General features: G+C 39.5%; 1 protein-coding gene across 2 annotated transcripts in view; it reads left to right on the forward strand.

Moving 5' to 3' along the window:
• The first annotated feature begins 10217 nt into the window (after positions 1-10217).
• LPL (lipoprotein lipase) overlaps positions 10218-10909 on the forward strand; it is a 30774-nt gene continuing 30082 nt past the window's right edge. The window contains exon 1 of one of the 2 annotated variants that reach the window (XM_007470576.1): positions 10218-10507. In XM_007470576.1, the coding sequence (XP_007470638.1) occupies positions 10420-10507 (88 nt within the window). In that variant the 5' untranslated portion in view covers positions 10218-10419. The remainder of the gene's footprint in view (positions 10508-10909) is intronic. The other variant, XM_007470575.1, reaches the window with a different exon arrangement.

Below are 10909 nucleotides of genomic sequence, written 5' to 3' on the forward strand. Positions count from 1 at the left end.
ATAAATAGATAAATAAAATGTGGCACATCCACACAATGGAATATTATTCGTCATTAAAAGGAATGAAATACTGACATATGATTCAACATGACTACAAAAGACCACATATTATATAATTCTATTTGTATTAAATATTCAGAACAGCAAATCTATACAAACAGAAAGTAAATTAGTGGCTGCCTAGAGCTGGGGAGCTTAGGGGAAATTGGGGTCGACTGGTTATAGGTTTAAGGGTTTGTTTCTGAGGTAATGAAAATGTTCTAAAACTGATTGTGGTGATGGTTGCAGAACCCTGTGCGTATACTAAAAGCCAATTGTACACTTTAAATGGGCAAATTGTATGACATGTGAATAATATCTCAATAAAACAGTTTTTCTAAAAGAAGGTAGTTGGATAGGTGTGTAGGGGTTGGTTGAATGTAGCAGAATGTCACTGGAATAGGTAGAAAGAGCAATCATTGGAAGGTGGGTAGGACTCCAATATGAGTAGATAGAGACAACAACAGTTCAGGTGTCAAGAGCTTGTAACATTAATTTTTAATACATGAGCATTAGCAATGGTTGTAAGGTGATCACATGAGCATTTTAATGGGGAAAGAGAGTACTTATAGGGCTATTCTGGTCAGTTCTGATACTAGAAATCCATTTTAGTCTTAATGAATATTGGCTATCAGGAAGCTTTACTTCCTCAAGGTTTACACCAAGATTTCTCAACCTCAAAACTATTGACATTTGGGGCTGGATAATTCTCTGTTATGTAGGGTTCTATTAAGATGTTTAGTAGCATCGCTGGCTTCTACCCACAAGGTGACAGTAGCAACTCTCCCCTCCTCCCACTTATGACAATCAAAAATGTCTACATTGCCAAATGTCACCTGTGGGCAAAAATCACTCCTGGGTGAGAACCACTGACTTATATGTAGTTTGTTATAGGGTAGGGATAAATGGTATACTGGTAAATATTTAACAGCCAGTTCTCTTGAGGGAAAAGCCTTAGTTTGTACTGTTTGCCAATTTTCATGGTGTAAATACTACCTCAGTGGCTTATTTCAAGCTGCAAATGTCATCAATCTGCCTGCAAAATTTCTAAAGATAATCAACTTTAGTGAGCTGATATAAGCCAGCTTTAGCACTTTACAGATAAGGATCTATAGTGCTTAAGTGAACAGAGTATTCCATCTCTATGAGATGGATGATGTCAACGAGATCCCTGGGGCCAGGGTCCTAGCAACCAGGAATAGGCCCAGAACTCCAACTTTTGTGGTCGCCTCCCCTTTCAGTGTGGATCTTGCCACCTATTCTCAATCTTCTAATCTTGATTAGGATCAAATTCTAATGAGGTTTACTTTCCTTGGAGAAGCTGCCAGAGTTGAAGTTTGAGGTAGAAAAGACTTCCTTATTCAGGCAAGACTGAAATGATGAGACTGCTGATTTTTTCCTGGCCAGTCAAGCAGACATTGGTTTCAAGACCTCTAGAGAAAGCTGTTAATAATGCAGACTCAAGGTCTTGGCAGATTTATTGCATTACTATTAGGTAATAAGTCAACTGGGCTGACTTTCTATAGCCTGAAATGGTCCAAAGAATGCATCTAGGGTAGGGTATGTGCAGTAGGCTTGAGGTGGCTGTGTAGAAATTTACACAAGGCTCAATCAAATTTCTGTGTAGTGATAGGAAATATAGTAATTGATGTGTGAAGTCAGAGAGCAGAGTTTTTAGAAATAATCCTGAAGATCAGTTTGTGTGCTGGTTTTTCCAGGTGGTTCTTTGAGAATCAGGCTAGATCCAGGCAAATTCTCAATTCTGAGTATAATGCCTTAGCCTTTACAACTGTGAAGACTGTTCATATGTGACACTTTATACTACTATTAGCCTATTTAAATATCTTGAATGAAAGGTATTGGAAGCATACAAAAATTTTTTGATAAAATAGTACTCTAACTTTATCATTGATGACAAAATATTCATGAAAATGGCCATTAGTTTTACACTAAAATATCAATTCAAGTAGGAGAAAAAAATCACCTACAAAATTATATAAGTTTCTATGACATATCTAAGTCATATAATAATAGTAAGAAACCATGACCATATAACCACAAATGTTTATGACAATGCAGGCTGAGATCTGGATCCTCTTGATTTGGTTCTGATTTCCTGTATTTACCTTTACCTTTTATTTGTGAATATCCCACACCACCATATTCAATTCATACATAAACTTCTTTAAGACTCAAGGTTTCAACTGATCCTTTTAACTCTGGCTTTTTATTTAACTATTTTGCCAAGGAAAATAGAAAATATGTTTTGAGATAAATGTAAACACATTGCAGTATATGCCAATTTTCACCTTTTAAACTTTTCCTTTCTTCTTCTATTCAATCATTTGTTCACATGAATATTTGAGTACCTACTCTGGTACCCAGTTCTATGCTTGGTATTAAGGAGACAGAGGGTATGAATAAGATTTCATCCCCAACTATGCAAGACCACAATCTCATGCAATAGACAGACTGTAAATAATATCCTATTATATATATATAAAATATATATAATATGTAATAATCAAGAAATGAGCACTATTTTGCAACACAAGGAAGTGGCAACAAACCCTCAGAGAGAAATCTGGAAACTCTATGAAGAAAGAGGTACTTAATAGTCTGGCAGTTCCTCAGAGACTTAAACACAGAGTTAGTTACCATATGACCCAGCAATCCTACACCTCCAGGTATATCTAAGAGAATTAAAAACATATTGTTCACACAAAAACTTGTACACAAATGTTTATAGCAGCATTATTCATAGAAGCAGTGAGAACAACCCAAATATACATCAACTGATATATGGATAAACTGGGTTACATTCATGCAATGGAATATTATTTGGCAATAAAAAGGAATGAAGTATTGACTCATACTTCAACATGGCTGAACCTTGAAAACGTTATGTTAAGTGAAGAAAGCTGGTCACAAAAACCACATATTATATGATTCCATATACATGAGATGTTTAGAATAGGTAAATCTATGGAGACAGAAATTAATCTAAGGCTGGCTCTGGGTGAGGGTGGGGAGGGGAGTGACACCTAATGGGTACAGAGCTTCTTTGAGCATGATTAAAATGTTCTAAAATTGATTATGTTTTCACAACTCTGAACATACTAAACACAATATAATTGTACAGCTTAAATGGATGTATTATATATGTGACATATCTTAATAAAGCTACTGTAATATATTTGTAATATACTATATTAACTATTATACACAGCAAGTGCTATATGAGAGTTAGCTGATATTATTTTTTTTTTTTTTTTTTTTTTTTTTTGGGCGTGCAGCATGGCTTGTGGGATCTGGGATGGAACCCATGCCCCCTGCAGTGGAAGTGCAATCTTAATCACTGGACTGCCAGGGAATTCCGGATTATTATTTTAAAGGACAATTATAACAAGACACCATTTTCCACTTTGTGGTTGGTAGAGATTAAATAGTTCAATAATACACAGCAATGGCCAGAATGTCCGCAATCACCCAACTCTCCTACACTGTAGGTAGGAATGTAAATTTGTGCAATTTCATTAGAGAAAAAGTATCTTTACTTATTAATATAATAAATAGCCATACTTTTTGACTCAATATTTTCAAAGAATTTGTCTTTGTTCATTACAACCTGGTTTATATTACTGAAAGACCAAAATATCTATTAATAGATGTCTGGTTTAATAAATGATGATACAACTTACACGGCCATAAAAAGAAAGAAAAAAAGGGGGGGGCCTTCATCTCTAAGTCACATTATTAGGTGAAAGAATAAATTGTAGAATAGTGCTTACAGTGTGTTGACATTACTTCAAAAAAGCAAGTTGTGCATGTGTGGATGACTATACACATACATGTACACATGTTTACAAACAGATTTATGCAGGCAAATACATACCATTTTCTAGAAAGATACACATAAAAGGAAACTAGTTGCTCCTGGAGAGAGAGTAGAGGCTTGGAAGTCTGAGGTCAGAGAAAGACTTTTGTTTGACTGCACACACTTTCGTAGTGCTTGAAATTTTGTCTTTTGTGGTTTTATTTTGATCAAGAGTATATTACATTTTTAACTAAAGAGCTAATTAAAAGGAAGAAGAGAAATATATGAGGCCAGCAAAAAGTTCCAGTCAAATGAAGTTATCCTCTATTTCTTTAACCCAGATAGATTTGGCCTAACTAGATTATAGCAAGGAGGATGTGTGTGTGTGTGTGTGTGTGTGTGTGTGTGTGTGTGTGTGTGCACGTGTGTGTGTGTGTGCACATGAACAGTCAAGTTTCCTAATTACTAAATCTAGTGAAAATTCGAAATAAAAAAATATCCTGCTTTCTCCCCTATTTAGCACTAGATAATCTTTTACTCAGTGTTATTAATTTACCCAACAGCTATTGACTAAGAGCTTCCTAACTTCACTGCACAGTTTGACGCTCTGGGAAGTACCACAGAGGTGAAAAGAGCAATAACTTCCTGCACCTTACATATAATTTAACAAAAGATACAAGAAAACCCCAAATAACAATATAAGAGCTTAAAGTTAACTCAAGTCAATTCCAAGTCAAACCTCTTAAAATGGCTTTTCTGAAACGTTACAGTATCACCAGAAAGTCAGCAGGGGGCACTTCAAACATGTCTGCACTAAGTCAAGCTCAGCTCATTTCCATCTAGGGCTTTGATGCTTTGTCTGAAGGTAAATGTGAAGCCCTCTGCATAAAACATTTGTGGTCTTCCATATTCAAGTCTCATAGAAAGTCTCCTTTGATTTCCTACATGGACCTAAGTTTTTAAGTTTGGGTTGTTTTTTTTTTTTTTTTCTGAAAAGGGAAAATAAAAACTACTTATAAACAAATATGGATTATAAATCTGTGGGTTATGTATGTGACATTCTTTTTAGTTTTCATGAGCTGTCTTCTAGGAAAGGCCTATATCCTTCTCTGCACTCCCCTGACCTGTTGTAGTTCCTCTGTGACAGAATTTGTCTCTCTGGCATGTTCTGATGTGCCCCCCTCACTGTAAAGCCTTATTCTAGGACATGCCATTGCAATGCATTGTCTTTTTCTTTTTCATTTAGTCTCTCTTTTTAAAAAAATTGACGCTGTGGGAAGGACCACAGAGGTGAAAAGAGCAGTACCTTCCTTCACCTTACGCACAATTTATGTAATCTTTATTTTCTTTCTTATTCAATCTTTTATTTATCTTACGTATCTTTTCTCTTATTAACTTTATTTAGACAAAACTTATTTTATTTATTTATTTTTAAAATAAATTTATATTTATTTATTTATTTTTGGCTGCATTGGGCCTTCATTGCTGCTCATGGGCTTTCTCTAGTTGCAGCGAGCAGGGGCTACTCTGCGTCACGGTGCGTAGACTTCTCATTGCAGTGGCTTCTCTTGTTGTGGAGCATGGGCTCTAGGCGATCAGGCTTCAGTTTTTGTAGCACACAGGATCACTAATTGTGGCTCATGGGATCTAGAGCACAGGCTCAGTAGTTGTGGCTCACAGGCTTAGTTGCTCTGCAACATGTGGGATCTTCCTGGACCAGGGCTCGAACTTGTGTCCCCTGCATTGGCAGGTGGATTCTTAACCACTGCACCACAAGGGAAGTCCCTAGACAAATCTTTTAATGTTGATATTATCACATGATTTTTTTCTTTCTCTTCATTTTTTTGGTTTGTTTTCTTGTGTGTTTGGAAGAGGGGAGGAGATGAATACCTCCAACTCAAGAAAACTAAAATCCTTAAAATGTATCTGGCTTATTTAACACCATACTTTTGTCATCTGAAGCAATTCTCCCCACACCCCACAATTTCTTTGCCGCCAAAGCAAAGAAAGTAACCTGCTCCCTTTATTTAAACCTGGTGGAGGAAGGAGACAGTAGCAAATTGGCAAAATATAACATTTATTTGTACTTTAACTTTTTTAGAATGTAACACCTAACTTTACCAGTGGAGAACTATATTCTGTCTGAGTTTAATCTTCCCCTGAACTGCTACTTGGAATTTCTTCAACATAGCTTTGCTGGGTAATGAGTAAAAGAGGTCTGGAAGACCAACATCTCCACTTATCAACTGCCTCAGTCCCCAGGTTCCAGAGCTACAACCTCAACCTCATCCTCACCCTCACTGTCATATCATCTCCGTTCAGATTCAGATTAGGCTCCTCCCTCGTTTTAATGCTGGGATATAGGTGGGTAGCAGCAGAAAAGACTTCTGTGGCAATATTTAGTAAACATCTTGGTTTTGCTTTTATTAAGGTCAATAGATTTAAGTTTTTTATAATTATGATTTTGTATTTATAAATTTTATTTGTATTAGCCATGCTTTTTTCTACATTAAATATATTTTTTGCGATAGAGACCATATTCACTTCAGTACTGATGCTCTTTTATTTAAATTTTTTTTTTTTTTTTTTTGCTGTACTTGGGCCTCTCACCGCTGCGGCCTCTCCCGCCGCGGAGCATAGGCCCCGGACGCGCAGGCCCAGCGGCCGTGGCCCACGGGTCCAGCCTCTCCACGGCACGTGGGATCCTCCCGGACCGGGGCACGAACCCGCGTCCCCCGCCTCGGCAGGCGGACTCTCAACCACTGCGCCACCAGGGAGGCCCTCAATTTTTTATAATTATGATTTTGTATTTATAAATTTTATTTGTATTAGCCATGCTTTTTTCTACATTAAATATATATTTTTTCTTTTTCTTTTTTGATAAATTTATTTATTTATTTATCTTGGCTGCATTGGGTCTTCATCGCTGTGCGCAGGCTTTCTCTAGTTGTGGTGAGCGGGGGCCACTCTTCGTTGTAGGTTTCTGAGCACGCACCCTAGAGCGCAGGCTAGAGCGCAGGCTCGGTAGTTGTGGCGCATGGGCTTAGCTGCTCCGCGGCATGTGGGATCCTCCCGGCCCAGGGCTCAAACCCGTGTCCCCTGCATTGGCAGGCAGACTCCCAACCACTGCGCCACCAGGGAAGTCCCTAAATATAATTTTTGCGATAGAGACCATATTCACTTCAGTACAGATGCTCTTTTAGAGCCCACTTAGACATTTCATCATACTAATTTAGCAAAACAGCCACACAATAAAATCTGCACTAAACTATGCATGTAGAAAAAAATCTGCTTCCCAGCCTTTTCTGGTTTGCAATTACAGCAACATTAAAATATCACCCAGCAAATACATTTTTTGTTCTTCTTTTGGATCTCAAAAAAAAAAAAAAAAACATACTTTATGATTTGTGGTTACCGTTGTTTAATCTTCCTTGAGTTTCATATTCCCTCATCTGTACAGTGGGAATATCATTAAGTTTTGAAAGGATTAAATGCAAAAAGGGATGAAAAGCGCCCAGCCTGTGCAAATAGCAGGTCTTCAATTTAAATGACAGAAGATAGACAAGAAAGAAAGAAAGGAAGGAAGGAAGGAAGGGAGGAAGGAAGGAAGGAAGGAAGGAAGGAAGGAAGGAAGGAAGGAAGGAAGAAACTTCCTTACATGTGGAGTTCTAGAGTTTCTGGTCGTTTCTTCAGGTATGCCCATTTAACTTTTTACTTACAGTTTTAAGCTTATAACAGGAGCAAATGTCCTACCATAAGAGTACTTGTTTGTTAAACATTTATACAAAGCTTAGTATCTTTTAACCTGAAGCTTTTTAAGTCTGTTACAAGGGAAATGGCAATCATGGAAAAAGTCAAGGCTCACACTATCCGTGATCAAATAACCTTGCTGAAGTTTGGGCGAGGCACTTCTCTAACGCACATGCAAGTCTGTACTTGGAGATCATGTGAGCCTCTGCAAGAGAACGCAGGCATCTGATGCTCTGAGAGCAGCCAATCAAGAGAGTGCCTTGCCACCACACCCACCTACCCACTGCTTGTCCCTGGGATTGGAGCCAATCTGTCTGCTTTTCTACCATGCTGAGCTGCTACGAGTGAATTCTTCCTGGAAATCTCTGCAACTCTGTTGGACATGCAGTGTAACAGTACAGACCACTCCAAAATCTGTTTCATATTTAAAATAAAAATTACTCTAACTCTTGACTGCTCTGATTTTGTGTCTGTTAACCCGGAAAATCATTTTAAACATATGTTATAAACATCACACTTCCCTTTAGCAATTACGTAAAACCTTCTTGCAGTTCTCTGAAAGGCACAGCAGTGCAGATTGGTTTGGTTGTCTTAACAAATGATATTTATGTGTGAAAATAGACTGCTTGTGTATTCTATATAAGATAGTAGACATTTTTGCACTTTTGTTTATATGTTATTTATATCTTGAGCACAGGCAATGCAAATGTACTCATCTTGTGTCATTTTTTAAAATTAGAATTTACTATAGAATTTTTGGAGGACTGCCACATCATAATTATTCATCTGCTGCTTGGTCTGTTCTGCTACTTCTGAAACTCTTCTGAGGGTTTAATTCTTGGCACATTTCAATATTCCTTTACATATATTGTAGTATAGACTGCATGTGCGTGATGTATTGTTTAATATTTGCAATACAAGACAAATTGTGCTGTGACATTTAACACAGTAGCTTAAAGATAGAACTCTATTCTGTAGAATAGAAAACTGAATTATTTGGGCATTATCAGGTATTTTGTTTTTGAGAAAAACTGAAAATATGAGCCTAGTTTAAATTGTATGGCCTTTCATCTTTCTAACATACAAATGTAGATTGTGTGTGTGTCTGTGAGGGAGGAGAGGCAGAGAGAGAGGGAAGGAAGGAGGGATGAGTAGAAGGAAGCATTAAAGGTATTCAGAGAAATAATCCAATATAGACAGTGAATTGGAGGTTTTGGTTTATGAGCCCATTACTCAGATGTAAAGTGGAGAGTAAAGAGTTAATTATCCATCCTGGCTAATTCAAATTCTTTATATTTAAAAAGATATTTGAAAGTATTCTCAGCATTTTGGCAAAAAAATGCAATATCCAAAGTGATTTTATTATTCTTAGTATTTTACTTGCATACCTCAATACATCTTTTTAATAGCTTTATTAAGATATAATTTACATACCATAAAGTTTTCCCATTTAAAGTGTACAAGTCGGGCTTCCCTGGTGGCGCAGTGGTTGGGAATTCGCCTGCCGATGCAGGGTTACGGGTTCGTGCCCCGGGAAGATCCCACATGCCGCGGAGCGGCTGGGCCCGTGAGCAGTGGCCGCTGAGCCTGCGCGTCCGGAGCCTGTGCTCCGCAGCGGGAGAGGCCACAGCAGTGAGAGGCCCGCGTACCGCAAAATAAATAAATAAATAAATAAATAAATAAATAAAGTGTACAAGTCAATTTTTTTTCATTTATCTACCCAGTTGTACAACCATCACCATAATGTAATTTTAGACATTTTCATCACCATCTCCCCGAAAACATCTCCATTCTCCTCCCTCCCCTATTCCCCAGCACTAGGCAACTAACTACTAATCTACTCTCTAAGATTTGCCTACTTGTGGATGCTTTATATCAATGGAATCATAGGATATGTGTCTTTTGTGACTGGCTTCTTTCATTTAGCATAACAATATAAGTTTTAGACTATTTGGCCTCAATATTCTGCCTCTGAGGACAAAATGTAATCTTTGCATTCCTTGATGAGTTTGAGGACTGGGTATAATTTTCGTGAGGCAAAAATTAGAAACTAGTTAGAGCAAGAGGACTTTCCACAACCACTTGCCATTTTGCCAATGTTAAAATACCAGATTGTGCAAGTTCAAGCTGCAGAACAACGTGTGTTCATGGGTCCTTAGATGGACGTTGTCCAGGAGAATTTGGGGGGGGATAAACAAAAAACAAAATAAACAAACAAACAAAAACACTGCAAGTTACAAACAGGATCCATCAAGAGGAGTGGGTTTCACTGTTGACCAAATGTAGTTTAACAACTTAACTTCCTTTCCTTGGAAAACTGGTGATTCCAGATTATTTCACATAAACCTGTGTTTGGTGCTTGTGCCGGGCACCCAGGAGAGCCAGACCCCTTAGGAAAAGCAAATAGGCCTCCTAGAGAAAGTAAAATTTCCTTTCTGCCCTTTCCCCCTCTTCTTGCTGGCAGGGTTGATCCTCATTACAATTTGCTCAAATATTTGGAAGTGAATTTAGGACCCTCCCCCCAGCTTATGATTTTATAGCCAATAGATGATGAGGTTTATTTGCATATTTCCAATCACATAAGCAGCTGTGGAGTGGAAACAGTGTCAGACTCAATTTCTCCTCCTCCTCTTCCTCCTCCTTCTCCGAGGAAACCTGCCACTTCTAGCTGCCCTGCCTCCTCTTTAAAGGGTGACTTGCCCTGCGCCAGACCGCTGCTCCAGCCTGCTCCCGCCTCAGGCTCAGCCTGTCCATCCGTCTGTCCCAGCTCCAGCCGGGTGACCTGTGACTCCCACAGAGGGACGCGCCCCGAGATGGAGAGCAAAGCCCTGCTTCTGGTGGCTCTGAGCGTGTGGCTTCAGAGTCTGACCGTCTCCCGCGGAGGGGTGGCCACCGCCGACAGTAAGTTTTGCGCGCAGACTCCCCTCCACTTGCAGAATTTGCTCAGCGGCCACTTGCACACGTTGTGAAGGTGGGAAGGAGGAAGGAGGAAGTAGGAAGGGGTTGCTATGCGCGCCGGGGACTCTCCTAGCCCGAGCGCTTGCCCCAGAAAGAGTCACCGGGGTGGGATCTGGAAGGGCCACGGTGGGAATTTTTCCTCCGATCTCTCTGGGGCGGCTCCCACTTCTCCCTTCTCTCTTTCCCGCTTTCCCGCGCTGTCCCCTCCACTCTGGCTGAGGCTGAGTTCCTGGCCGCCTGGGCTCAGCAGGGAAGGGAGCGGGTGGGGGGGGGGGGGGAGGGGGAGGGGCGGGACCAGGGGGGCGGGGGGAAGGGCTCAGATGGCGGGGACCCGCAACAACCTTT

This window comes from Lipotes vexillifer, unplaced genomic scaffold (assembly GCF_000442215.2).
Source record: "Lipotes vexillifer unplaced genomic scaffold, Lipotes_vexillifer_v1.1 scaffold913, whole genome shotgun sequence".
NCBI classification, from domain to species: domain Eukaryota; kingdom Metazoa; phylum Chordata; class Mammalia; order Artiodactyla; family Lipotidae; genus Lipotes; species Lipotes vexillifer.